This window comes from Drosophila subobscura, chromosome E (genome assembly GCF_008121235.1).
Source record: "Drosophila subobscura isolate 14011-0131.10 chromosome E, UCBerk_Dsub_1.0, whole genome shotgun sequence".
NCBI classification, from domain to species: domain Eukaryota; kingdom Metazoa; phylum Arthropoda; class Insecta; order Diptera; family Drosophilidae; genus Drosophila; species Drosophila subobscura.
In genome coordinates, this window is record NC_048531.1 from 5038597 (window position 1) to 5066114 (window position 27518).

Below are 27518 nucleotides of genomic sequence, written 5' to 3' on the forward strand. Positions count from 1 at the left end.
AATAAACAAAGAAAATGTGTGAATTTGCTGTGTGTGCACTCTGAAATGTTGCAGCTGGACTTCACCTAATCGATACACTGGGAAAGTACAGGCTTTCCTTATCTAAACTTTCGCATTAAGCAACTATCGTTCAGTGTTCTACCTACAGATAAGACTAGCGCCAAGGAACAGTGCGTTTCAGCTGCATATGAAGCCCGAAGGTTAAGATCTGTTGGAAGCATTCGGCAAGTGCTGTCCAAGGCACTTTCTCGCGTGTGAATGAATAATCTATAAATATATTTGCTGATTAAACAAGCGAACGCAAACATTTGCCACTTTGCCAGTGAGTCAATTCGCCCTGCCATTTCTCAACCGAATATTCATCGAGCAATTATGGTAGTACTGCGACAAAGTTCCACAAATGCAAATTCCACTCAACATTTGAACTCAGATAAGATAAAACAGAAATGCTTGGAATACTCGTACGGCTACCGGGCACTTGTTCAAACCAAAATGTTTTGGCTAATGATTTTGGTCAGGCTACATGCATATGTGGGGGGTTCTGTCCCCACCGGAGAAGGCCCGGGCACGTCGGCAGCGTTCAACATGCGCCACAAGCGACGCGGCGGACCGTAGTCATTACAATTCATTGATCAGCGAATACTTTTAATTGTTTATAATTTTTTGAGCGACGAGTATAGTATAATTTATGCCACTGGGTACGTGACTGGGCCTCCGCATGCCCATATGGGCATCGATTGGACATAGTTGGACAGTTTGGCAGCGAGAAAATGCTGTTTGCAGGCCCTGCCCTAAAAGTGCATTGTGTAATGGTCCCAGGTCCAGTACCAGTACCAGTACTCGTAAAAACTGTTTCGGTGATCCAAGTTATTTCGGCCGCCTGCCAAATAAGGGCCGACATGGACACGTTACCTTGGAGTGCATTTTGGTTTATTGTTGAATTAAAATTAATTGAACTTGGGGCTACAGCCGGCGACTGCCAAAAGTTGCGCATAAATTTCGTGTACGCCTCTGTCAGTGTCGTCTCAGAATTCAATTTCAATTCCAAGGAAATCTGTGAGACGGCGAGATGTCATCATTCAACATTCAAACAGTCTCTACAGTGGAGATCTGCTGGAATCCGTCTCTAATTAGTCACTCTGCCATGCCAGCGAGCACTGCACCCAGCACCCAGTACCCAGTGGCATAGTTTCCAATTGGCATTTGATCTGAATTGTAGCTTGTTTGTCCCAGTTGCAGCGTCAGTTCTACGAGTTCCAGCTAGACCCATGCCCATGTCTGGGGTCCGCTCTGGCCGGGTCGGTTCGGTGTGCTCTGTGAATGCTAAGCAGGCTCCACTGTATTCTCCACTTAATTTTGCATTGTATCTTTTCTCTATTTGTTCGTTTTCGTGTGCTTTTATTATGTGTGCTTCGGCGGCAAACAAGTTTTGATTGCTTTTGGCTTCGCATGAAAATGAGCCTCAGCTCGCAGCCGCTCGACCCGTATGACGTCAGTCTTGAATTAGGCAAGAATTGGAACTGTTTTTCTTAATATATCTTATGTAGCATACTCGTACTCGTACTTGTCCACCCTCGATCCGGAGGCCAAGCCGGGGTTCTCTTGGGAGGCAGCACTCCGACTTTGGGCATAGCCGCTTTCCGATGCTTTTCATTCGCACCCACCAAAGGCCGTTAGAAATCAATTGGGCCATTGCTTATACATAAATTCTGAACCGAATGGAGCTTACTCAGCTCTGTGCTGGGGTCTGGTCTGGCCTGGTCTTGCCGGGGCGCCCACGTAGCGCCGTCGGGCTAGACGATCGAAAAAGTATCTACAAACTTGGCGAAAATGCTGCTGCTGACTAATCAGCGTCAGATACTATTCATAATTTAATTGTGCATCCGCCAGACACAGTCGCAGACCAATTTTGGCTTTGCCAAACTGACTTTTTGCCCTGCACCTTCGTGTCTGTCTCTCTGCATCTGACTCTCAATGTCCCTCTTTGTTGGACGACTGTCGGTCATCATACATCTGTTTGTTTTGTTTTTACTGGCACTTTCACAAAAGATCGATATTCGTGTTGTGTTTATTACCTGTATCTTGTAGAGGGTATTTTGATTTCTTAACAGACGTTTGCCGCGAACTGAAGGAAGCATCTACGACCATCTAGAAAGCATCTCCGTCCCATTGCTCATCTCTCGTCGCAGGGGAAAATTTGTTAAAAGTCTCATAACTAAATCAAGTACACGATCGATCTGCAAGGGTATTTGCAGCGTCGATCGATGTACGTACCTTATGGCTTCCTTTCTTATTGGCTTATTGAACTCGGAGTTTGTGTTTCGTGGCAGCCAAAAGCGGCAAAGCGGCCTACGCATCCGTCAGATACACTGCCATACCTACGCTTCGCAGTCGCAGCCGCAGCCGCTGGCCTGGCTTTTTGCGAAGGCGTTTTGCCTCTCCCGTTCCCGTTCCCGTTCCCACTCGCTAACGCTCATGAGTCCAAAGCTTCAACGACCGAAAACCCACAAACGCTGCCGGTTCTGCTGCTGCTGCTGCTCTGCTGCCACTGCGAGTGGTGGCAGCACACAGATAGTCGCTTGAAAGCCGTTCCAGACGCGATCAGTTCGTTTTGAGTTGTGCTTCGCGACGGTTGCTGATCTTCCACTGCTCCCAAATATAAAATACAAAATACCGAAAACCGAAAAGTATCTCCGCCTCAGTAAAATCTCCATCTCTGAGTGTATCTCCATCTCTATCTGTCCCCCTGCTATCTGTGGCTGCATCTGTAACTCTCTCCCGTGAGAGTATTGCGAGTGTGCGCCAGTGTGCGAGTGCGAAGCTTTTTGCTGTCGCCTATCTGTGAGAGTATTGGTGCTTCGGTCTGAACTATGGTTCGCGTGTTCGTGTGCGTTTAACACTCGTACGTATCGTAATTTAAAAATAAGTATTTCGACATTCCGCCGTGGAAACGATGTGACATACCAGTCCAGATACCCACAACATCCACAACGAAACAACGAAGCAACGAAACAAAACGATCTAAACCGCGAAATATTACTAATAACCCCTGCCAGGGCCAAGAGCAGCAATAATTGTGATTACCAAACGAACCCCTACCCCAAAAAAGGCCCAAAAACCAACCAGGTGCAACGACAGTCTCAGTCAGTGATTACCTCATCTGTGTCAAAATGGTATCAAAAAGCAGTAAAAAGAAACAAGTGTCGCAGAAGCAGCAGCAGCCGCAGCAGCAGCCGCCAGCCACATCGACCACAACCACATCGTCGTCGGCTTCGGCCACGAAGCTCACCAAACAACTGGGACCCGACGCCACCGCGACACTCACCACCAAGAGCAGCTCCACCTCGATGGAGCACGAGTCCGTGTCGTATGGAGAGCCAGTGGCGAGCACCTCAGCCGCCACTCCTGGAGCAGTGGCCAGCACTGCAACCATTCATCCAATTTCCATGCCAGCGGCTGGCGTCAGGAGCTATAGCAGCAGCAGCAAGAGCAAGGCTGCCATGTCCAGCTCCCAATCCTCATACACAGAGCAATCTCAGTCCAAGTTGCAGTCAAAATCCCAGTCTCAGTCGGAGCAGTATAGCAGCAGCAGCAGCAGCACCGCCAAGATCTCCAGGGATTACTCCAACGAGAAGATCATCGCCTCGATCGATCTGCTGGAGAGTGAGAAGAAGGAGCCTGTGTTCTCCGTTCCCATCGAGGTGGTGGAGATCACAACGCCCACGCTCGCCATGTCGGCCAGCGGCGGCAGCCTCTCCAAGATGTACACGTCCTCGTCTTCCAGCCAGCAGCAGCAACAGCAAGCGAGCAGCAGCTCCACTTACTTCGCCTCCACAACCAGTTCCAGCTCCACTCGGAGCGCCAATGAAACGCTCATTGCAAGCGAGAGAGCCGACGCAGCGGCTACCGGTATGACATCATCCGGCGCGAGGAAACAGGTTGGCTTTGACACGAGCAGTAGCACCAACACAAACATCAATACCAACATCAATACCAATACCAACACCAACATCAAAAGCAGCAGCAGCAGCAGCAAAAGCTTCAGCGAATCTCAGAGCGTGCCAAAGCTGCCACCCGTCAGCGGAACAGCTGATGGGCACGACACATCGGTGACGTCGTCAAGTTGCCCCGAACCGGTTGCCGCGCCGTCTACCGCGACCACAACAAAAGCGACGTCATCCACCACGCAGAACGATAAACTGGAACTATTGTCGGGAAGCGCAGCCACAACAGCTGTGGACCATAACAGGGCCACGTCATTGACGTCCAACAAAGAGGTCAGCGAGAGCACCACACGCAGCAGCTTGAGCAGCACAAAGCAGTCCAGTTCGTCATCCAAGAAGGAGGTGTACGACGTGAAGACCAAGACCTGGACAGAGTTTAGCGATGGCACCACCACTTTGCCTGGTGGCAACACCAGCAAGCCGACCTTCGAGCGGTACGTCAGCAAGGAGTCGGACGGGAGCTGCAAGGTGACGTACAAGAAGAAGATATACGACAGGCGCAACAATAGGTGGCGCGTAGTGGACGAACGGACTGTGGACAGCACCAATGACCGGGGCTATCCCGAAATAGTCGATGATGTCATCAACACAACCACCACAACATACACCACGAAGGTGTACGACACGAAGCTCGGCAAGTGGACGGTCGTCGACGAGAAGTCGTTCACAGATAGCAAAGCTTTCGTGCCCAATGACATTGCTCGTGAAATCGAGAAAGATAATACCGATGTGGCAAACATAACAACTACCACGGAGGTAACAAAGGTAAGTCATACATATAGATTGTGCGTGACGGGGCGCCACACCAGTCATTCCACGCCCAAGCTCCGCGCCATTCCCACCCATGGGTGTGTTTCCCTTTTGGATATTTGTTCATATGTTGAACTTGTTTTCCCATTAGATATTCGATGCGAGCATCAACGACTGGCGTGTTCTGGACGAGAAGGTGCACACGGATGTCATTGAGAAGATTGTAGAGACGCCCAAGAAGACCATCTACGTGGATGAGTTTGTGGAGATTGAGAAGAACACCTCGATTTCGGAGAACAATGAGAATATAACACTGAATCTGAATGAAACATCGAAACACAAAAATATTACCGAGAATATTTATGATGAAATCGATTACGTGCGCACAGATAAGAAACGCTTAGACGATTCAAGAAACGTAAGTAGATTAGGCGATAGTACCTCAGGAAAAATTCCCATACATTTTTGGCCTTCTTTCCTCCAGCGTGGAGTCGTCAAGAACAAAACTACGACGCATAGCGAGCGTTGCATCTGTGAGATCTGCACATGCGGGTAAGAATTGCATAGTTCACACATCGAGGACTTCTCATAAATATAATTATTCTCATTTCAGACGACATCACTGCTCAACCAGCACAACGAAATCCACAGAAAACACAATAATTGAAACTGATGGCAAGTATAATCATATAATACGAAGATTCTTGTATATTAATCGGTTGTCTTCCCAACAGATACCCTCGACGAAGCATACACAAGAGTACGTACAAATACCTGGTCGAAGAGAGACAATGGAAACATTCCCAAGCCAAACGAAGACATATTAGTGGACTACGTAGTCATAAAGAAGCCAGAAGACAACTTAAAGCCAGAAGGAGACTTCACAGTGCCCACGAAAGAGCCATACAAGCCCGGCGAGAGGCGTGAGAAAATTGTACACACAGACAATCTGCGGACAGAGGGAGAAATGACCTTCAACGAGAGGGAGGAGTATCAATACACCGTCCGTCCTGGGTATGTAAAGCCCACGGACAACCTTAAGCCCGAGGGTGAGTTCTACAGCCCAGAAAAGCCAAAATATCAGCCTGGAGATCGCCCAACACAAGTTCGACACAAGGACAACTTGCGGCCTGAAGGCGAGTTCTATACACCCGACAAGCCGGGCTTTACACCAGCCGATCGGCCCACCCAAAAGAAGCCCGTGGATAACCTTAAGCCTGAAGGTGAATTCCTTGCACCGGAAAAACCCGCCTATCGCCCAGGAGAAAGGCCTGAGAAAATTATCCGGAGCGACAACCTGCGCACTGAAGGGGAAATGACCTTTGTGGAGAAAGAGGAGTACCAATATGTGGTCCGACCAGGTCAAGTAAGGCCCACTGATAACCTCAAACCAGAGGGTGAATTCTACAGTCCTGAGAAACCGAAGTATAGACCAGGCGATCGTCCCACTCAAATTAGGCATGAAGACAATCTAAAGCCCGAAGGCGACTTCTACACTCCAGAAAGACAAGGATACAAGCCCAGTGAGCGTCCATCCCAAGTGCGACCTGAAGACAATCTCCGACCAGAGGGAGAGTTCTATACTCCGGATAAACCAGGATTCAGACCCGCTGAAAGACCAGTCCAGAAGAAGCCTGAGGATAACCTGAAGCCAGAGGGAGATTTCTACAGTCCCGAAAAGCAGAAATATACGCCTGGAGAACGTCCAACGCAAGTTAGACCTGAAGACAATCTTCGACCTGAAGGAGATTTCTACAGTCCCGAGAAAACTAAATACAGGCCAGGAGAACGTCCTGCCCAAGTAAGACCTGAAGACAATCTTCGTCCTGAGGGAGAGTTCTATGCTCCGGAGAAACCAGGATTTAGACCCGCTGAGAGGCCTGTCCAAAAGAAACCTGAGGATAATCTGAAACCCGAGGGGGATTTCTACAGTCCCGAAAAGCAGAAGTATACGCCTGGAGAACGTCCTACGCAAGTCAGACCTGAGGACAATCTCCGACCTGAGGGAGAGTTCTATACTCCGGATAAACCAGGATTCAGACCCGCTGAGAGGCCTGTCCAAAAGAGGCCTGAGGATAATCTGAAACCCGAGGGAGATTTCTACAGTCCCGAAAAGCAGAAGTATACACCTGGAGAACGTCCTACGCAAGTCAGACCTGAGGACAATCTCCGACCTGAGGGAGAGTTCTATGCTCCGGAGAAACCTGGATTCAGACCCGCTGAGAGGCCTGTCCAAAAGAGGCCTGAGGATAATCTGAAACCCGAGGGAGATTTCTACAGTCCCGAAAAGCAGAAGTATACACCTGGAGAACGTCCAACGCAAGTTAGACCTGAAGACAATCTTCGACCTGAAGGAGATTTCTACAGTCCCGAGAAAACTAAATACAGGCCAGGAGAACGTCCTACCCAAGTTAGACCTGAAGACAATCTTCGTCCTGAGGGAGAGTTCTATGCTCCGGAGAAACCAGGATTTAGACCCGCTGAGAGGCCTGTCCAAAAGAAGCCTGAGGATAATCTGAAACCCGAGGGAGATTTCTACAGTCCCGAAAAGCAGAAGTATACGCCTGGAGAGCGTCCTACTCAAGTCAGACCTGAAGACAATCTTCGTCCTGAGGGAGAGTTCTATGCTCCGGAGAAACCTGGATTCAGACCCGCTGAGAGGCCTGTCCAAAAGAGGCCTGAGGATAATCTGAAACCCGAGGGAGATTTCTATGGTCCCGAAAAGCAGAAGTATACACCTGGAGAACGTCCTACGCAAGTCAGACCTGAAGACAATCTTCGTCCTGAGGGAGAGTTCTATGCTCCGGAGAAACCTGGATTCAGACCCGCTGAGAGGCCTGTCCAAAAGAGGCCTGAGGATAATCTGAAACCCGAGGGAGATTTCTACAGTCCCGAAAAGCAGAAGTATACACCTGGAGAACGTCCTACGCAAGTCAGACCTGAGGACAATCTCCGACCTGAGGGAGAGTTCTATACTCCGGATAAACCAGGATTCAGACCCGCTGAGAGGCCTGTCCAAAAGAGGCCTGAGGATAATCTAAAACCCGAGGGAGATTTCTACAGTCCCGAAAAGCAGAAGTATACGCCTGGAGAACGTCCTACACAAGTCAGACCTGAAGACAATCTTCGCCCTGAGGGTGACTTCTACAGTCCTGAGAAAACTATATACAGGCCAGGAGAACGTCCTACCCAAGTTAGACCTGAAGACAATCTCCGACCTGAGGGAGAGTTCTATACTCCGGAGAAACCAGGATTCAGACCCGCTGAGAGGCCAGTCCAGAAGAAACCCGTGGACAATCTAAAGCCCGAAGGAGAGTTCACGAAGCCTGAGAAACAGGTTTACAAACCTGCTGATAAGAATGAAAGGATCATTCGTAAGGACAACCTACGTAGCGAAGGTGAAATGACGTTCGTGGAGAAGCAGGAGTATCAATACGTGGTGCGTCCTGATCAAGTCAGACCCACGGATAACCTGAAACCCGAGGGAGAATTCTACAGTCCCGAAAAGCAGAAGTATACGCCTGGAGAACGTCCTACGCAAGTCAGACCTGAAGACAATCTTCGCCCTGAGGGTGACTTCTACAGTCCTGAGAAAACTATATACAGGCCAGGAGAACGTCCTACCCAAGTTAGACCTGAAGACAATCTCCGACCTGAGGGAGAGTTCTATACTCCGGAGAAACCAGGATTCAGACCCGCTGAGAGGCCAGTCCAGAAAAAACCCGTGGACAATCTAAAGCCCGAAGGAGAGTTCACGAAGCCTGAGAAACAGGTTTACAAACCTGCTGATAAGAATGAAAGGATCATTCGTAAGGACAACCTACGTAGCGAAGGTGAAATGACGTTCGTGGAGAAGCAGGAGTATCAATACGTGGTGCGTCCTGATCAAGTCAGACCCACGGATAACCTGAAACCCGAGGGAGATTTCTACAGTCCCGAAAAGCAGAAGTATACACCTGGAGAGCGTCCTACGCAAGTCAGACCTGAAGACAATCTTCGTCCTGAGGGAGAGTTCTATGCTCCGGAGAAACCTGGATTCAGACCCGCTGAGAGGCCTGTCCAAAAGAGGCCTGAGGATAATCTGAAACCCGAGGGAGATTTCTACAGTCCCGAAAAGCAGAAGTATACACCTGGAGAACGTCCTACACAAGTCAGACCTGAAGACAATCTCCGACCTGAGGGAGAGTTCTATACTCCGGAGAAACCAGGATTCAGACCCGCTGAGAGGCCAGTCCAGAAGAAACCCGTGGACAATCTAAAGCCCGAAGGAGAGTTCACGAAGCCTGAGAAACAGGTTTACAAACCTGCTGATAAGAATGAAAGGATCATTCGTAAGGACAACCTACGTAGCGAAGGTGAAATGACGTTCGTGGAGAAGCAGGAGTATCAATACGTGGTGCGTCCTGATCAAGTCAGACCCACGGATAACCTGAAACCCGAGGGAGAATTCTACAGTCCCGAAAAGCAGAAGTATACGCCTGGAGAACGTCCTACGCAAGTCAGACCTGAAGACAATCTTCGCCCTGAGGGTGACTTCTACAGTCCTGAGAAAACTATATACAGACCAGGAGAACGTCCTAACCAAGTTAGACCTCAAGACAATCTCCGACCTGAGGGAGAGTTCTATACTCCGGAGAAACCAGGATTCAGACCCGCTGAGAGGCCAGTCCAGAAAAAACCCGGGACAATCTAAAGCCCGAAGGAGAGTTCACGAAGCCTGAGAAACAGGTTTACAAACCTGCTGATAAGAATGAAAGGATCATTCGTAAGGACAACCTACGTAGCGAAGGTGAAATGACGTTCGTGGAGAAGCAGGAGTATCAATACGTGGTGCCTCCTGATCAAGTCAGACCCACGGATAACCTGAAACCCGAGGGAGATTTCTACAGTCCCGAAAAGCAGAAGTATACACCTGGAGAGCGTCCTACGCAAGTCAGACCTGAAGACAATCTTCGTCCTGAGGGAGAGTTCTATGCTCCGGAGAAACCTGGATTCAGACCCGCTGAGAGGCCTGTCCAAAAGAGGCCTGAGGATAATCTGAAACCCGAGGGAGATTTCTACAGTCCCGAAAAGCAGAAGTATACACCTGGAGAACGTCCTACTCAAGTCAGACCTGAAGACAATCTCCGACCTGAGGGAGAGTTCTATACTCCGGAGAAACCAGGATTCAGACCCGCTGAAAGGCCAGTCCAGAAGAAACCCGTGGACAATCTAAAGCCCGAAGGAGAGTTCACGAAGCCTGAGAAACAGGTTTACAAACCTGCTGATAAGAGTGAAAGGATCATTCGTAAGGACAACCTACGTAGCGAAGGTGAAATGACGTTCGTGGAGAAGCAGGAGTATCAATACGTGGTGCGTCCTGATCAAGTCAGACCCACGGATAACCTGAAACCCGAGGGAGAATTCTACAGTCCCGAAAAGCAGAAGTATACGCCTGGAGAACGTCCTACGCAAGTCAGACCTGAAGACAATCTTCGCCCTGAGGGTGACTTCTACAGTCCTGAGAAAACTATATACAGGCCAGGAGAACGTCCTACCCAAGTTAGACCTGAAGACAATCTTCGTCCTGAGGGAGAGTTCTATACTCCAGAGAAACCAGGATTCAGACCCGCTGAGAGGCCTGTCCAGAAGAAACCCGTGGACAATCTAAAGCCCGAAGGAGAGTTCACGAAGCCTCAGAAACAGGTTTACAAACCTGCTGATAAGAATGAAAGGATCATTCGTAAGGACAACCTACGTAGCGAAGGTGAAATGACGTTCGTGGAGAAGCAGGAGTATCAATACGTGGTGCGTCCGGATCCAGTCAGACCCACGGATAACCTGAAACCCGAGGGAGATTTCTACAGTCCCGAAAAGCAGAAGTATACACCTGGAGAGCGTCCTACGCAAGTCAGACCTGAGGACAATCTTCGTCCTGAGGGAGAGTTCTATGCTCCGGAGAAACCTGGATTCAGACCCGCTGAGAGGCCAGTCCAGAAGAAACCCGTGGACAATCTAAAGCCCGAAGGAGAGTTCACGAAGCCTGAGAAACAGGTTTACAAACCTGCTGATAAGAATGAAAGGATCATTCGTAAGGACAACCTACGTAGCGAAGGTGAAATGACGTTCGTGGAGAAGCAGGAGTATCAATACGTGGTGCGTCCTGATCAAGTCAGACCCACGGATAACCTGAAACCCGAGGGAGATTTCTACAGTCCCGAAAAGCAGAAGTATACACCTGGAGAGCGTCCTACTCAAGTCAGACCTGAAGACAATCTCCGACCAGAGGGAGAGTTCTATACTCCGGAGAAACCAGGATTCAGACCCGCTGAGAGGCCAGTCCAGAAAAAACCCGTGGACAATCTAAAGCCCGAAGGAGAGTTCACGAAGCCTCAGAAACGGGTTTACAAACCTGCTGATAAGAATGAAAGGATCATTCGTAAGGACAACCTACGTAGCGAAGGTGAAATGACGTTCGTGGAGAAGCAGGAGTATCAATACGTGGTGCGTCCTGATCAAGTCAGACCCACGGATAACCTGAAACCCGAGGGAGATTTCTACAGTCCCGAAAAGCAGAAGTATACACCTGGAGAGCGTCCTACGCAAGTCAGACCTGAAGACAATCTTCGTCCTGAGGGAGAGTTCTATGCTCCGGAGAAACCTGGATTCAGACCCGCTGAGAGGCCTGTCCAAAAGAGGCCTGAGGATAATCTGAAACCCGAGGGAGATTTCTACAGTCCCGAAAAGCAGAAGTATACACCTGGAGAGCGTCCTACGCAAGTCAGACCTGAGGACAATCTTCGTCCTGAGGGAGAGTTCTATACTCCGGAGAAACCAGGATTCAGACCCGCTGAGAGGCCTGTCCAGAAGAAACCCGTGGACAATCTAAAGCCCGAAGGAGAGTTCACGAAGCCTGAGAAACAGGTTTACAAACCTGCTGATAAGAATGAAAGGATCATTCGTAAGGACAACCTACGTAGCGAAGGTGAAATGACGTTCGTGGAGAAGCAGGAGTATCAATACGTGGTGCGTCCTGATCAAGTCAGACCCACGGATAACCTGAAACCCGAGGGAGATTTCTACAGTCCCGAAAAACAGAAGTACAGGCCAGGAGAACGTCCATCCCAAGTCAGACCTGAAGACAATCTCCGACCAGAGGGAGAGTTCTATGCTCCGGATAAACCTGGATTTAGACCCGCTGAGAGGCCTGTCCAAAAGAAACCTGAGGATAATCTAAAACCCGAGGGAGATTTCTACAGTCCGGAGAAACCGAAGTACAGGCCAGAACGACCATCCCAAGTCAGACCTGAAGACAATCTCCGACCAGAGGGAGAGTTCTATGCTCCGGATAGACCTGGATTCAGACCCGCTGAGAGGCCTGTCCAAAAGAGGCCTGAGGATAACCTGAAGCCAGAGGGAGATTTCTACAGTCCCGAAAAGCAGAAATATACACCTGGAGAACGTCCTACGCAAGTCAGACCTGAAGACAATCTCCGACCTGAGGGAGAGTTCTATACTCCGGAGAAACCAGGATTCAGACCCGCTGAAAGGCCAGTCCAGAAGAAACCCGTGGACAATCTAAAGCCCGAAGGAGAGTTCACGAAGCCTGAGAAACAGGTTTACAAACCGAGTGACAGAACGGTGAAGATAATCCAGAAGGACAACTTGCGAACAGAGGGTGAAATGAGTTTCGTTGAGAAGAAGGAATATCAGTATGTCGTGCGACCGGAGCAAGTAAGACCCTTAGATAACTTGAAGCCGGAAGGAGAGTTCTTCAGCCCAGACAAACCGAAGTATCAACCAGGCGAGCGGGTTACCGTTGTGCGGCAGAAGGATAACTTGAAGGTGGAGGGAGAGTTTTACGCACCCGACAAACCCGACTTCCAACCTGCCGAAAGACCCAAACAAAAGAAGCCGCATGATAATTTGAGACCAGAGGGAGAGATGATAATGCCAGAAAAGGAGAAATACAAGCCCGCCGATAAGGTTACTAGAGTGGTTCACAAGGATAATCTCCGCTCCGAGGGAGAAATGACTTTCACTGAGAAAACTGAATACCAGCACGTGGTTAGACCCTCTCCGGTTAGGCCGGAGGATAATCTGAAGACCACGGGTAAGTTCTACGTACCAGAGAAGCCAGCAGTTACAAACGGGGAGCGCCCCGAAGCGGTCAGACCCAAGGATAACCTGAAGCCGGAAGGGGCTATGTACACCCCTGAAAAGCCGAAATACGAGCCTGCCTCCCGACCAGAGCAGAAGAGATATGTGGACAACCTGAAGCCAGAGGGCAAGATGCATATGCCAGAGAAAGAATCGTTCAGGCCGGCGGATAGGGTGACGACAGTAATCAGGAAGGATAACCTAAAGACCGAAGGAGAAATGACCTTCACACAGAAGGACGTGTATCAGAGTGTGAAGAGGCCCGAGCAGGTAAAGCCGTGCGACAACCTAAAGGTCGAAGGAGAGTTCTTTACACCCGATAAGAAACCATTCCGCCCGGCCGAGCGACCTGTCCAAAAGAAGCCAAAGGACAACCTGAAGCCGGAGGGAGAATTCTACAGAAGAAGCGATAGGACGGAGACCGATAGCACCACGATAGAAACCACAAAGCGAGAGACACCCAAGCGACCGGTGGATAACCTCAAGCTGGAAGGTTCCATGACAGTGACCCGAAGGGATGACTATAATAAAAAGGACACCAACAAGACCACGGTAGAGAAGGTTCAGCGGACACAAAAGTATCAGCACAACAGCTCCTCTATCAGCCTGGGAACCGACACCGCCATCCGCAAGACCACCAACCAGATGAACTATGTTTCCGGCAAGGATGCCGTCAAGCAGGTGGACTCCAACAGCCAGAACCCAGTGGACGGTCTCATTGTAGTGTCCACCACGAAGGTGACCACTGTGATAGGAGGTCACAAGAAGGAGCCCGAAACCGAGTACGTGAAGCGCCCAGCTAGGATAAATGTGATCGAGAACGTGGCCAAGAACACCACGACGACGAATATCGAGAACACCCAGAACGTCCACAAGGAAACCACCTCGATGCAGCGTAGCCACAATGTGGTCGAGAACACTGCAGTGAACACTGAGCAGATCCGAGGATCGGATGTCTCCAGCAGGTCCATCCAATCGAGCACTACGAATCGTGGCGGCCAGATCACCAGCGACATCACTGGAGACACCGGCTCCCAGCGTGTAGTGTCCGGAAGAACCGTCTCGAACTCGAACATAACAGGGGACTCCACAACTCGAGTGATCTCTGGAAAAACAATCACCAGCAACATGACCGAGGACTCTACTTCGAGGGTAGTCTCCGGAAGGAACGTCTCCAGCAACATTATTGGAGATTCATCCACCCGCGTGGTGTCCGGAAGGAACGTCTCCAGTAACATAACTGGGGATTCATCCTCCCGCTTGGTGTCCGGAAGGAACGTCTCGAGCAACATCATTGGAGATTCATCCACTCGCTTGTCGACTGGCAGAAACGTTTCCACAAATATAACTGGAGACTCGTCGGCCCGAGTAGTATCCGGTGGCCAAAACGTGACTGATGATTCAACATCGCGAGTCGTCTCGGGCGGCAGGACCTCCAGCAGCAACAACATTGTCACCGGCAGCTCTACATCCCATACGAGCTCCTCCAAGCACTTTCATCACCGCAAGAGCGAGTTCTCCTCAGAGGCTGATGTCTCGAACACGATCTTCCATCGCAAGAACGTCGCCACAGACTCGGCTGCGGCCAATGGCAGTAGCCTAACTTCAAACGGCAAAATGATGCGGAAAAGTATTCTGAATCTGCACGAGCAGCCCTCCAGCACACCAGCCCATGGCAGCGATCGACAGAGCTACAGCAGCATCCACAGGCAGAACCGGGAATCGGACCTGAACACCAGCTACTCCAGTGAGCGCCGCAGCAACAGTGTCCACAAGGAGAACAGGGAGAGCAACTCAAAGAACTCTTCTTCCATGTCAAGGATCATATCCGGAGGAGGTACTGGCACTGGCACTGCCACCGACAGCAGATCAACAATCACTCGCACCCAAGTGTTGGGTGGTGGCATCGATTTTCCCTCCCAATCTCACACCCATGTGGGAGGCCATGGCAGGCGCCACCATCATGTCTCCAGCTCCAGCGGCGGCATCGATTTTCCCTCCTACAGTGCCCACGGCGGACACACTGAGCGTGTGGTCACCCGGCGGGGCAACCAGTCTTCCATCAGTCTCGGCAGCGACACAAAGTGCACGGGATCGAGTCAGTACAAGAGCGAGTACATCACCGCCCCGACCACCACCTGTGCGGTGCATAATATTAAGAAAGGTGCATTCCAACATACCAGGAGTACTCAAGAACACAAGTTCTTCAAGACCTCAAACTAACCGACATTAACCGACAATTAAATGACACACATATCTGTGTAGCACTAACACATCCATTTACCTACCATATTAACGTATAAGTTTCCATGACAATATTTGTATCGTACCTTTTATATCCGAGAATCCAGATTAACAAATAAATATCATTTTTCGAACAAATCAAAGAGTGCTTCAATTCGTTTTGGATCAACTGGAGAGATGATGTCTTTATTGAGAGTTTCAAAGATGCTAGTGTCGTTTCAAGTACTAGTATGGTATGTATAGGTATAACTGTATATTTAAACGTTACAAAAAAATCTGCACAATGGATTGTTTCTATCTATCAACATATACATACATTTAGATCCGTATCTGTGTAATGGTTTATGCAGTTTAAATTTTTCAATTTCTCTATAATTCGTAATGCGCGTTAATACAATAAATATTTTCTCTTTTCCTTCAAGTATATGTATATATATAATTATATATATGTATATATATATATACTGGGCGATGCAGTATATGTATATATATAATTATATATATGTATATATATATATATATATATATGTATGTGTATATGTATAGCTTCACTTATCCTAAACTTTATCATTATTATTCATGTTTGGAAGACATTTTGTTCGCTTGTTTTTTGGAAGACTTGCGTTTCATTTCATTTAGTTTCGTTTCGTTTCTTATAGACTAATATTATTGTTTTCGTTTCGAGTGTTTTTTGGATGATGAACAGATCGAGCATTTTGGAACCCCTTTGGGCACAGCCAGATGATGCTTGGAAGCACCTGGAAGACATGCCATGCCCGCGAGGGGACCAATAGCTTCGGATCTACTTCGATTGGTGGATGACTTAAATTGGAAATCTTAAAATGGAAGACCGATCTCGAATGCATTTATCATGGCATTACCCGAGTCATAGATTCCTATGACGCCGAAGAGCACGCCCAGGGCAATGATGAGGTAGTCTTTGGCTAGTTCCTTCTGGTCGAGCAGGTGACCCTTGATCTTGATGTGGAAATAGCAGGGCCAGATGAAGCTGAGCATGGTGCCCGTGAAGCTGCCGATGAAGCCCATCAGTATGGAGAAGTGGGGTATAAAAATGGCCATCAGGATGGTTGACACAATGATGGCCACACGGAAGCCCAGGCCCCAGACCTTTAACTCTCCGTCAAGATTCCAGATGGTTGGGAATTTGGTCTTGGGCGGACCGCGGAAGAAGTTCCGCTCGAGCAGCTCGCAGGCGGCGTAGTAGGGCAAGGGGTAGCTGAGGATGGCCTTGATGACCAGGAAGAAGTTCACCATGCCCTTGAAGCCCTGCGAGTGCAGGTTGTTGGTAATCACCTGCTGCGTATCGTTCTGGAAGGTCAGAAAGCAGATGTACCCAAACCCTGCCTTGAACACAGCCGCCGCAATATGCGACCAGTCGAGCATCCAGTTGAACTTGGAGCGGTCCGTCATGTTGCCCTCGAGTGTGGGCAGGAAAATCTGAGAGGTGTAGGAGAAGACAATGACGCCCAGCGAGATGGGGAAGTTCTCCATGTCGATGCTGAAGCGCACCTTGGACCAGCCCCAGTCGCCGATTTGCAGCAGGCAGTAGCCGAGGATCACCGCGTTGATCACAATGTGGGACATGGTGCACCAAAAGGACAGGGTCGAGACCATTTTCAGGGACTTGAGGAAGCCCATCGGCAGTAGGAAGATGCCCACAAACAGCATCCAAGATCGCGAGTCGAATGAGCCCGTTGGATAGGTGCCCGCCAGCAGGTCACCGCAGACCACCACATAGAGGATGCACGTCATCAGGAGCTCAATCAGCTGGGCGATGCTGACGGCCCTGGCGCCCAGTTTGGGCCCGAAACATACCTTGGCAATGGCCACGTAACTGTCGCGCACTCGCACCATCTGACCGGTGGTGGGGTCCGGCTCGTAGAGGCACTGCACCAGCACCTTTCCCGTGTAGCAGCAGATGTGTGCAATGCCCACCATGGCAATGATGGCCCAGTAGCCGCCGTGGAGCACGGCGAAGGGCAGCGACACAATAAACATGCCCTGGATGGCATTGGTCACGTTCCATGCCGCCTGGTACTCATCGATCTTGCAGCCGCCGCCACCTTCTCCCTCGCAGACGAACGAGCTGCCCTCTGAGGCGATGCTGCCCTGCCTGCAAAGCAATCGGAGGAGTGGGATTGAGCACGGCTGCTGCGGGAAGGGAAACTTATTTGTTGGGTACGCACCTGAAGCCGTCCGTCTGCTGGTATCTTCCATCGTACTCGTTGAAGGTTGTGCTCTGGTACTCGTTCTTGTAGTCGCCCTCGCCCTCGCCATCACCCTCATTCGACCAGGTGCCCGTATTCCGGAACGGATTCGAGCTCATCTCCGTGTTCTGGTCGCCACCGTCCATGCCCGTGTCCATAGCCTGGCCGTTGGCAAAGTTCTGGTGCGGTGGCTGGTGGGGCCTCTGTTGGCTGCTGCCTGGCGGCTGCTCGTACTCCTTGCGCACTGGAATTTGCTGTCGAGCCGTTTGCACGGCCACATTCAGTATATTCTTCAGCGGTGGCAATGGCGTGGCTTTCAATTTGGCTATGAATGACATGGTGGATGCTGGCGATGGGCTACGAGCTTACACAGAGCACTGATGGTGGTTGTGGAGTGGACTGCGGTGGAGTGGAGTGGAGTGGAGTGGAGGGATGGTTGGTGGGTGGAGACAGATGGCGGCGGCCGCGGTGGTGTCAAGCAGACAGGCGCTCGACCTGAGGCTTATCGATTTTGCCTATGCCTGAGTAATGCCTGCGATACAAATGATGCTGCAATCGGAGTGCCGAGTGAGTTCCAGCTCCTCCGCAATGGGTCACAAATTGGAATTACACTACGGAACAACCACAATCTAGAAATAAAGCTGAATTTTGTCTCAGATTTTGCGTGGATGATTGATTGATTTCGATTTCGACTACTTGGCGCTCAGGCGTATGGTGCGTATGCAATTTTCAGATACTTGCACATCCTGCTCACTCAATCTCAATCTAGATCCTGGTGCGACCCACTGATGGCGTCCAAATCCAACTGAAAAGGCCGAAAACTAGTGCGGAAATCCGTGTGAAAGTTTTAATTTAAATTTTATGTAACGTGAGAAATCGTTTGGCCAGTGAATGAGAAAAGAAAATTGTACACTCCAATCTAAAGATGATGGCTGGCGCCCACTGCGCAGACTCCATTTCGCAGTATATATCGGGTGGCTGTCATATGGTCCAGACACGTTCCACACACCTAAATGTGGACCCCAAAGATGCGTTCCACCACATTGATATCGATATGCAAATGCGATTCGTTTCGATTCGATTACTTCGACTGCACTTTATTCATCTTTTGTTTTATAAAACTTCTAGAAATTGTACATTTTATGTGGATTGAATTATAATCTATAAGGGAGTTGGGGAAAAGGAAGCGCAAAAGGGGTCGGGGACAACCTAAACCACTCACTAATCTCTAGTTATCAAAAATTACATACACACACCCTGCTGATGCCGCTGCTGAATCAATTGCTGTAGCAGGTTTTACGCACTCCGGCCAGAATGTTGCTAATCTCGTCGTCCTTCCGCTGCTGCTGCTCGAAGAGCATCTCCCCGACTCCCACACCCACCATGCCCCCTGGTCCGGGTCCAAAGTGATGATGATGCGGATGCGGATGCGGATGCTGTTGCATGGCTGCCGGATTCGAGGTCACTGTCTGGGCAGGCGGCGCTGACACAGAAGGCGCTGGCGGTGTCTGATGCGTGGCCTGCTGCTGCTGCTGTTGCTGTTGCTGTTGCTGCTGCTGCTGCGGATGTGTCAGTGTCTGGGCCATGCCCTCGTATCCCCCATAGTTGCCGTAGTGCAGGTAGCTGCTCTGCATGGGCTGCGCTCCATACGGCACGGATGCCGTCTGCTGGAAGGGCACTGCCAGCTGCAGCGGAAAGGCGGCCAGTCCGGTGGGAGCGTATGGAAGCTGGGTGTAATAGCTCGCTCCGCCGGATCCGGGTGCCGACAGCAGCATGGCATTGTTGTAGGCCTCCGCCTCGTAGTCGTCGTAGTTCTGGTTCGTGTCCGGGTACTTGAGGCACTTCTGGGAGGCGGAGCCGTCCGAGGCATTGTCCTTGTGCTGCTCGGCGGCGCTGTAGTCCAGATCGTTGCTCTGATAGCGCAGAAAGTCCTCGTACTGCATGCCGTAGGCATTGGCGCTGGGATTCGAGTGGGGATGATGATTGGATAGATATTCATTGGCGCCCAGCAGGCTGCTGCAGTTGTCCGCCATGGACACCGTGTAGCCGCTCATCTCGCTGGCGGACACGGACACGGGCACAGAGGAGGCGGACGACGTCGCCGTGGACGTGCCCAAGTTGCAGTGCTGCTGCAGCACACTGCCAACGCTGCCGCGCATCGTGCCGCCCTCGTCCTCCGAGGCAGACACTGGCGGATAGAAGGTGCCTTTCACGGAGTGCCCGTGGTCGAGCAGGCCGCGATTGTTGCACGTCACGTACATGCCCCGGGCGGCCACCACCGCCACCGATGTGGGTGCCAGCGGATAGGAGGCGGCATACAGTCCCTGCTGTGCCTGCGCCTGCGCCTGTGCCTTGCTCTTGTCCTCCGCCTTGGAGAGCTTGTCCTGTCGCGCCTTGGCCGCCCGACTGGTCACCGGCTTCGTTAGCTTCTTGAGCAGCAGGGAGCTGTCGTAGCTGCCACCACCACCGCCACCCGTGGGCGAGGACTCAGACAGCAGGGCGGGTGGGCAATTGGTGGCCAGCGATTCGATCTGCTCGGTGCTGTCCGCATTGCTGTAGCAGTCCACGGAGCTCGGCGAATACGTGGGCTTTAGCGGCTGCTCGTACTGGTTCTGGTTCTGGTTGGGATTCTGGGGCGTGGAGGAGCATCTGCTGTCGTCGGTGGGCGTGGTGTAGCTGGAGGAGGCGGTGGCCGTGGACAGCGGCGGCGTGGACAGCTTCGGTGTGGCCTTGCCTGCTCCTGCCCCGACGGCAGGTGAGTTCTCCGCCTGATCCTTGCCGCCCGGCTGCATGGAGCGCAGCTTCGACTGCTTGCGGCGCCTCGGCCTGTACTTGTAGTTTGGATGCTCCGTCATGTGGATCACACGCAGGCGCTCAGCCTCCTCAACATACGGCCTGCGGTCCTGCGGCGTCAACGAGCGCCACTTCTTGCCTGCAACGAGCAGAGGAGAGAAAAGAAGAGATTACAACAGATTCCTCATAGCTGGCGCTTCCTAGAAGAGCTAAGGGACAGGTATGGGGAGGGACTTCACACTCACCCAACATCTTGCTGAGGTCCGCGTTATGGAGGTCGGGATTCTCGTCGGCCAGCTTCTTGCGCTCGATCTTGGCCCACACCATGAACGCGTTCATTGGCCGGCGGATGCGCGACTCTTTGGCACTTTTTGACTGGGTTGCGCCAGGCCTGTACTTGAGGTCGGCGGCCATGGGCTTGTGCCGCTCCAGGTAGCCGCAATTGGGGGCACACAGGTCGCCCTTGTAGTCGTAGCTCCACATGGAGGCCGTCTCGATGGGCGAATGGGAGGCGCACTCCTCCATGGAGCCGCCACTCACCATGCCCGGGTGCGAATGTGACAGAAACTTGTTCAGCACCGAGGAGGAGCAGCCGCCGCCACCCAGCAGCGGTATGTTGCTGCTAATGAGCGACCCGGACGCACTGCCTCCTCCTCCGCCCACATACCCACTCGAGACCATGGGCATCGGGGAGTGGCTGTGCACCGAGTGCACCGCCTCGTTCATCGAGTGCTCATTCTCGTAGCCGGCGCTCTGTATGGCTGGGGAGTGCAGACTGGGCGAGGAGTGTTCACTGCCCTGGCGCACATGATAAAGGCCCGACTCGCCGGCCGAACCATCGTGCATCAATCGGCCATCTGTGGTCAAGTAGCCTCCATGCTCCGGATAATCGCTGCCCGTCGAGTGGCTGTACTCGGGAGTACGCGAGATGTGTGGATACTTTTTCGAGCTGCAAATAAGTTGGGAAAGGGAGACTTGGGAAGGTCAAAGATTGGTGGAGACTAATAGAACTGATCTCTAAAGCGGCCATAATGAATTCTCTACCAAGTCCCTACAAATATCAAAACCAATCACGCAGCACGCAGTCAATTCAGATTACGCACATGATGGAGTTATCGTTGCTGCTTCTAACAAGGCGCAACCGCACTCTGTGTATCGCATTCATGATCATTGTTAATCAATGTCCCCGGGGGCTACTGCAGGAAATTACGTACAGCCGTCGCAATGTCGCTCCCTATAATGATATTTAAAACGGCTGCTAAATGCGATGACAATTTTCGCGTTGCTGCTACGCACAGGGAGAAGGGATCAGGGAGGAAGGTCTGTGGAACTTTTTGCATTTATCAGACACCAAAGAGACACCACACAAACACACACAGAAACAGAACTGAAACTGGAACTGGGACTGGGACTCGGGCTCTGCATGGATCCCTTGCCGCGATGCTGCGGTGCTGCGGTACTGCGGTGCGCTCCTTAATGTCAGCGGACATAAATGTAAATTGGGCGCGTGCAGCTATTGTATTATCAAAGGAGGCCGCACCGACTCCAACAAGCCACCGAGTCGAGTCGGAGTAAGCAAAGAAGCTGCAGCACAGCTCCATGGGCCAGCAGCAGAAGCTGAAACTGCGACTGGGAATGAGACTGTGGCTGTGGCTGTGGCTGCTGCTTTGGCTGTGGCCCTTTGGTCTGGACCAGGTTCTTGGACCTTTATGCATAACTTTTAAAACTTGCGACATATCGACACATTTCAAAGTAATTCGCCTTCCAAGAATTCAGGCAGAGCGCGAAGCATGGAGAGCAGATCCGAAGACAAGTTTAAATATTGCCAAAGCTCCCGATCTCGATTCTCTCGATGCCCGATGCCCGATCTCCCTTTCGCTCCTTTGGGATCTGTTTCGGTTTCAGTATGCGTTCCGTTCCGTTCCCTTTTCTTGCTTCCTCGATTTGTTACCGTTTGAATTTATTGCTGCCCACTACACTTTTGGTCTATTGTGTGCCCCAAAGCGGTAGTCTCAGAGCCCAGAGCCCAGGCTGCTGCCTCTTTTGCCTACCTACAACCTCTGGGCCTAATTGTTAGCCCTCGACTCTTGGCTTTCGACTCTCGACTCGCGACTCTGTCTCTGGCACAACTAGGCGCTCTAGTTCCGTGGACTTTCTTCGATGCAGCAGCAGCAGGAGCAGCAGCAGCCGGAGCACAGCTCGTTGACAATGCCGACAAAGTTGCAAATTTTTAGTTGGGCAAGTCTGTACCCCACCCGTGCCCTCCATACCAGACCCCCGACTCGACTCGCTTCGACTCCACTCCACTCCGAGTCCAGCCACGGGATGAAGTCTCGATAATTTATTGAGGGTTTTCGGTGACGTCGTTACGTTTTTGATATTCGGTTGCGGCTGCCGCGGCTGCCGCGGCTGCTGCGGCCGCTAAATACTTCGCCGCCGCCGATACGCCGATACGCCGATCTGCCGATCCACCGTTCCACCGCTCTAAAGGGGCGCAGGCACCACACAAAATTATACCGTCCGAGCCCCACCGTACGTCCATTCGTCTGTTTGTCCACCCGACTGTCCGACTGTCGGCCCGCTGTCCAACCTGTCCAAAACTGTCGACTGTGTCTGGTCGGCTTCGTTTCGTTTCGTTTGGTTTCGTTTCGGTTTCGGTTCTGTTTCTGAGTCTGTGTCGGAGTCTGGCTTTATCCTAAGCGCGCTCACGATCCACGAAGCTCCTGCAGATGCGGCTAAGCTGCAGCTTAAGCCTCAGCTCTGCCCCATGCCCCATGCCACAAGCCTGCTGCTGGAAGACTGCTTAGCCATGGCCCTGATTTTAAAATAGGACACATACAGTGGCCGGTAAGTTGGCATTTTTATGCGCGCAAAATGTCAACATCTTTGCAAAATGCCACATATTCCACATTGCGGCCAGCCGCTCTGTCCCAGCACTGCTGTCTGTCGCTGCCCCTGTCCACTGTCCACTGTCCGTTGTCCATCGTCCATCGTCCAGTGTCCCCTGTCCACAATCCCCTGTCCGTTGTCCAAGTACTCGATGTCCGCCGCCGAGTTGGGGACTTTGGAACGTTTTGTTTACGACAAGAGCAACTTCTCTGGTGGCTGCTGCCAGAGGAAGGGGCTGCCTGGCTGCCTGGCTGCCACATAAGTAGGCAACTCCTCCCTTTAACAAGCCTCGCAGCTCCACTCCATTCAGGAGCCATGCTGCAGGCCCGAAGCCGCATTGATCTGGAGAGTGTCAGGCGCTTTAGCATATTGTGATTCATGTGACGCTGCTCAAGACAGCCTTTCCCCTCCCTTCCCAGACGCCCCAATCCCCCTGCCCCTGATCATGGGATATGAATACAGATACAAATACCAGATCATTGGCTGGCAAGACAATTGCCAGTAAGGGCAGCATTCGGCTTAATCTATTTATTTTCCATATTCCTGGCTAATTTTAGAAAACTATTCTCCGATTGACATCCCGGCATGTGCAGCAAATGGGACAGTAATTAAGACAGCGAGGACTGCGAGGTAAGAGCTGTCACTACCTTTGTCTAGTCCTGCGACCCGAGGGAATGCTTAATGGTGGTCTTGACAACAATCGGACAGATTTGTCTCCGCTCTTCTCTCTACATAATTTGGATGGGAAAAGGGAAGCGGACACAAGATATTCTCTCAGCTGTGGATATTCATAGCACCTCGAATAATCTACACGATCATGAGATCATTTGACTTGCAGAGTGGTTGGCTCTCCATTTTATTACAGATTATTATTACACATTCGTAGCAGGTGTTCACTCTCTCTCTCTCTCTGGCTATTCATCATCCATTATTTGCATAAAAGAAACTCAAGAATGTAATTCCAGCTACAATTAGCACCATCTATATACAGTCTCTTCATATATCCAACCCTTTCCCCTTGGAAACTCTTATCCTGGAGCTGTGGTAGTTTTTGGCAAATCATTTGGCGCCTCGCCAGCGATCGCATTGGCCGCTTTGTAAGCGGTACGACAAGGTAATAAAAGCCATTTTGGTTTTCGGCCACATTCAGAGGCAGAGGTGGGTGTGGCCAGAGGCATCTGCCTTGGCTCTCCATTTGCTCCATTTGCAGTCTATTGGCTGCCTGCTGCCTGCTGGCTGCTGCTGCTGCAGATGCAGGCGCCCCGGACCGAATACATTTGTTCCCAACAGCCAACAGGCAACAGATTTCTGTGGCTCACAGAAGAGAGGCCAAGCAGCAGAGGCCAAGACTGGTTTCAGCCAGTTCCAGTTCCAGTTGAGGCTGCAACGGCGGCTGTGGCCCAGGTGTGATGTACTTGAATAACTTAACGACGCAGTTGCCAGGCCCCGTCCCTGGGTCCCAGCGATGAGTTGTCGGTCGGTCGATCGGCCATTTACGCATACATACATATGCATGAGTGTACAAACAGTGTGTGTGTTTGTATGTAGATGCTGCTGACCAACCAATAAGCATAAACAGCCTCAGCAGCATCCGGGCACGAGGAGCCGCCATCTTAGCTTTAATGAAGCGCAAAAGGTACGCGCCACACTCGCTACCTGTGCTGTGCTGTGCCAACGAATGGGATCGAATCTTGTACGCACCGTGAAAATGGAGGCAAATACATAAATATGTACACACATATGTATGTGCATGGGATACACATAAGGGCCGGGCCCCATGGCCACATAATTAAACTAATGAAGCAAGCGATCATCATCATCATCATCACTCTTCGGATTCGTTCGGCTAATGAGGTTTATTGCTGCTGTCTTCGCCCGACACAACCCGACCCGACCGACCGACCGACCGATCCATCGTGGCTCTCCGCCAAAGAAACGGCGAAGACCCAGTTCTCACACAAGCGATTTTAAGAGCATAAAAAAGATACAAAAACTTAATGGATTTTAGCACGCACACAAACACACCCACACCCACACGCAGGGGAGAGAGGGAGAGAGCCAATCGCACACACACTTGAATGAGGCTGACTCCCTCGCAGGTTGAGCGGCCCTAAATTATATGAATTGGTTGGCCTGCAAATGGAGGTGTATTCCACATGTTCATGCATATCCGAATAACTAGAGTAATTGCACATGCTGCATGGAGGATCTGCACTTAGGCAGTCCGAAAAATTAGTGGCGAACAGCAAAAGCCTTTCGCAATTGGGCGACTCCCATCCCGGATCTTACTGCATTTGGCATACTTAAAATACCTTCACATGTCTAATTGAAGAGTTTATAATTAATTAGTTGGCTGAAAACGATAACAGATAGTCGGCGAATGGCAGTACTTTGGTCATTCCATTTGCGCTTTGGTAGTGGCTGGCAGGAGGTTCCTTTGAAAGCAGGTTTATGGGTTCATAAATTGTGTTTATTTATCGACGCTGCTTTAAGATTTGTATTACTACTAAGGCCTCATAAAATATATACCAATAAGACATGTTTGATGTTCGTAGATTTCCGTAGAACTTTCCAAAGCTCCCTTCTAATTAGCAATTTCACTCATCGATAGTTGATTTACAGGCACGAAAAGTGAGAGAAAGATTCCAGGAAAAACCTTTTGGAATGGCGTTAACGGCAGTGACTGCTTTTAGTTCCTGTCTCGAATGGGAAACTCCAGAGGAGAGGCAGCATCAGGCATGTCCGCGTGTGTCTCAATAAAGACGTCACACAATTTCCATACTTACTTGCCGGTTATTGGTGCTATAATTGGCAACAAATAGGATTTTCGATTTTAATTGGAAACGAATAAGCACAGAGATTTCCGCCGCACAGCCAAGGCCCTAGGCCCGCGACCCAATGAAAACTTAATTAATTGCCAAACTTGATGGGAAATCCACATATACAGCTGCTTGTTTATGGCTCATTGGATTTTATTTCATTTGATTTGATTTGTATGTGGAAAACGATTTAGATTGAGTCTGGAGTTAGCAGAGTTTGGGGCTAGATCGCGATGCCTTGGCTTGATTTATGTGACTGCCCGAGCAGATCAAATTGAATGGCAGCGCTTCGCATGAAACCGAATTGATTTGTGGCCAATTCCAACAGGAAGATTCCAACAATGTGATGAAATATGCGACAAGCTTTCGCCCAAGATCAACGCTTAGACGTTCCCAAATGTCTTTCGAATTCTGTGGGTATTTATCAAATCGTTTTCATCTGTACTTAATTTCATTTCATGGCTTCATTTCCATTCATAATTTCAGCCAATTTGTAGCCGAGAGTTTCCCGTCGGAAGCCGCGGAATCAGTCAGCCAGATACTTTATGAATATACATCCTATATATGGCTGTAGTATATAGACTACCATTAAAATCTCATGCGTAGCTATCAAGCTGGGTAGATCGGAGCTAAATCTTTTTAATGGTCAAAGCCGCATGACCTCTGGCCCGAAAAAATTCAAACTTCTTTCGGGCTTGCCCTCCTCTGCGTGCCCACATTTTCCCAGGGCGCTCTCCGAGAAACGCCACCCGCGTTCGGACATCGCCCGGTCGCTCGGTCTCTTGGTTTACTTTCCACTTGACCAATTTCGAGCCCCGTCCGAAGACGTTCTTAAGTTATTCTTCTCGTCCATCCATTTACATATTCGTGGTGGAGTGTAGGGCAGAGGAGTGGAGTGGAGAGGAGAGGAGTGGAGAACAACCCGTACAGTGGAGCGAGAAGCGGATACAGACACAAGTGCAAGTGCTGGTGCCCCGCTAAGGAAAATCTAAGCAACTTCTCAGGCCCTATATATAGCCGCCATATACCTTGTACCGCTCTGAGCATTTGAAATCCCCGTCGGCCTCTGGCTGTCGTGCCCGCTTTCAGTGTCTCTGTATCTGGTGGTGTGGCTGTGTGCGATCAAGTCTTGAAAAAGTCCCCAGTCATGGGCTATGTGTACATAGACGGATACATATGTATATGCATATGTATATGCCCGATCTCCGAGAGAGAGAGAGAGAGGCTAGAGCTAGAGAATTTCCTCACCACTACTGGCGCACTCTTTCCATTTTTCATTATGGTTATTATCTTGAAGATATGTATCTTCGCTTCGGTTGGATATAATTAAACAGCGAGAAAAAAACTTTAGCATGGGAAAAATGTAAATATTACTTGTAATTTGTTAGCAGATGATGTGGATGTTCGTGATCATATGAGGGTTCCATTTTTATACGGCAACAGCAACGGCGACGACGACGACGACGACGGTGACGGTTGTGACTACGGCGCTCGTGGTAACGGTGACGGTGATGTTGTTGTTGTTGTAAAAGTTGCAGTTGCTGTTGTTGTTGTTCTTGTTATTGCAATTGTTGTTGTTGTTCCTGCTGATGTTGCTGTGGTTTTTGTTGCAGCTGTTGTTGTTGTTGGTGTCTATGTTGTTGATGAAAATC

At 50.5% G+C, this 27518-nt stretch overlaps 4 protein-coding genes across 7 annotated transcripts; 2 read left to right on the forward strand and 2 right to left on the reverse strand.

Moving 5' to 3' along the window:
• The first annotated feature begins 3170 nt into the window (after positions 1 to 3170).
• Positions 3171 to 8156, forward strand: LOC117892617. The gene is made up of 6 exons (XM_034798968.1): positions 3171 to 3909; positions 4171 to 4769; positions 4906 to 5172; positions 5239 to 5287; positions 5489 to 8091; positions 8148 to 8156. The coding sequence occupies exons 1-6, from the start codon at positions 3171 to 3173 to the stop codon at positions 8154 to 8156; spliced, it is 4266 nt and encodes a 1421-aa protein (XP_034654859.1).
• On the forward strand, positions 6171 to 15280 carry LOC117891249 (titin-like). Of its 3 annotated transcripts, XM_034796595.1 has the most exons (7): positions 6171 to 6707; positions 7926 to 8238; positions 8848 to 9196; positions 9457 to 10590; positions 10765 to 11286; positions 11635 to 11786; positions 12132 to 15280. In XM_034796595.1, exons 2-7 carry the CDS (start codon positions 8158 to 8160, stop codon positions 15114 to 15116), a joined length of 5223 nt encoding a protein of 1740 aa, XP_034652486.1. In that variant the 5' UTR covers positions 6171 to 6707; positions 7926 to 8157; the 3' UTR covers positions 15117 to 15280. The 3 variants fall into 3 exon arrangements, with proteins under 3 accessions (XP_034652486.1, XP_034652488.1, XP_034652487.1); XM_034796596.1 differs by lacking the exons at positions 6171 to 6707; positions 7926 to 8238; positions 8848 to 9196; positions 10765 to 11286 and having other exon boundaries at positions 10011 to 10133; positions 11439 to 11786; XM_034796597.1 differs by lacking the exons at positions 6171 to 6707; positions 7926 to 8238; positions 8848 to 9196; positions 10765 to 11286; positions 11635 to 11786 and having other exon boundaries at positions 10010 to 10133.
• Positions 15281 to 15833: 553 nt separating this feature from the next.
• On the reverse strand, positions 15834 to 18294 carry LOC117892338 (vesicular inhibitory amino acid transporter). Of its 2 annotated transcripts, XM_034798492.1 has the most exons (3): positions 18120 to 18293; positions 17345 to 17619; positions 15834 to 17271 (listed from the first exon to the last, which is right to left on the reverse strand). In XM_034798492.1, exons 2-3 carry the CDS (start codon positions 17521 to 17523, stop codon positions 15975 to 15977), a joined length of 1476 nt encoding a protein of 491 aa, XP_034654383.1. In that variant the 5' UTR covers positions 17524 to 17619; positions 18120 to 18293; the 3' UTR covers positions 15834 to 15974. The 2 variants fall into 2 exon arrangements, with proteins under 2 accessions (XP_034654383.1, XP_034654382.1); XM_034798491.1 differs by having other exon boundaries at positions 17345 to 18294.
• Positions 18295 to 18470: 176 nt separating this feature from the next.
• On the reverse strand, positions 18471 to 27456 carry LOC117892337 (putative transcription factor SOX-15). The gene is made up of 3 exons (XM_034798490.1): positions 27241 to 27456; positions 20404 to 21107; positions 18471 to 20297 (listed from the first exon to the last, which is right to left on the reverse strand). Exons 1-3 carry the CDS (start codon positions 27291 to 27293, stop codon positions 18643 to 18645), a joined length of 2412 nt encoding a protein of 803 aa, XP_034654381.1. The 5' UTR covers positions 27294 to 27456; the 3' UTR covers positions 18471 to 18642.
• Positions 27457 to 27518: the final 62 nt, after the last annotated feature.

Excerpts from the sequence above, each read along its gene's own strand:
- LOC117892617 (XM_034798968.1), top strand. The coding sequence starts at position 3,171 with ATGGTATCAAAAAGCAGTAAAAAGAAACAAGTGTCGCAGAAGCAGCAG. Across the intron at positions 4,770-4,905 it reads CTACCACGGAGGTAACAAAG|ATATTCGATGCGAGCATCAA; the intron begins GTAAGTCATACA and ends TTTTCCCATTAG. Across the intron at positions 5,173-5,238 it reads GCTTAGACGATTCAAGAAAC|CGTGGAGTCGTCAAGAACAA; the intron begins GTAAGTAGATTA and ends TCTTTCCTCCAG.
- LOC117891249 (XM_034796595.1), top strand. The coding sequence starts at position 8,158 with ATGACGTTCGTGGAGAAGCAGGAGTATCAATACGTGGTGCGTCCTGAT. Across the intron at positions 8,239-8,847 it reads CGGATAACCTGAAACCCGAG|GGAGATTTCTACAGTCCCGA; the intron begins GGAGAATTCTAC and ends CTGAAACCCGAG. Across the intron at positions 9,197-9,456 it reads GGATAACCTGAAACCCGAGG|GAGAGTTCACGAAGCCTGAG; the intron begins GAGAATTCTACA and ends TAAAGCCCGAAG.
- LOC117892338 (XM_034798491.1), bottom strand. The coding sequence starts at position 17,703 with ATGTCATTCATAGCCAAATTGAAAGCCACGCCATTGCCACCGCTGAAG. Across the intron at positions 17,272-17,344 it reads CAGCAGACGGACGGCTTCAG|GCAGGGCAGCATCGCCTCAG; the intron begins GTGCGTACCCAA and ends ATTGCTTTGCAG.
- LOC117892337 (XM_034798490.1), bottom strand. The coding sequence starts at position 27,293 with ATGGAACCCTCATATGATCACGAACATCCACATCATCTGCTAACAAAT. Across the intron at positions 21,108-27,240 it reads CATCTGCTAACAAATTACAA|CTCGAAAAAGTATCCACACA; the intron begins GTAATATTTACA and ends ACTTATTTGCAG. Across the intron at positions 20,298-20,403 it reads GGACCTCAGCAAGATGTTGG|GCAAGAAGTGGCGCTCGTTG; the intron begins GTGAGTGTGAAG and ends TGCTCGTTGCAG.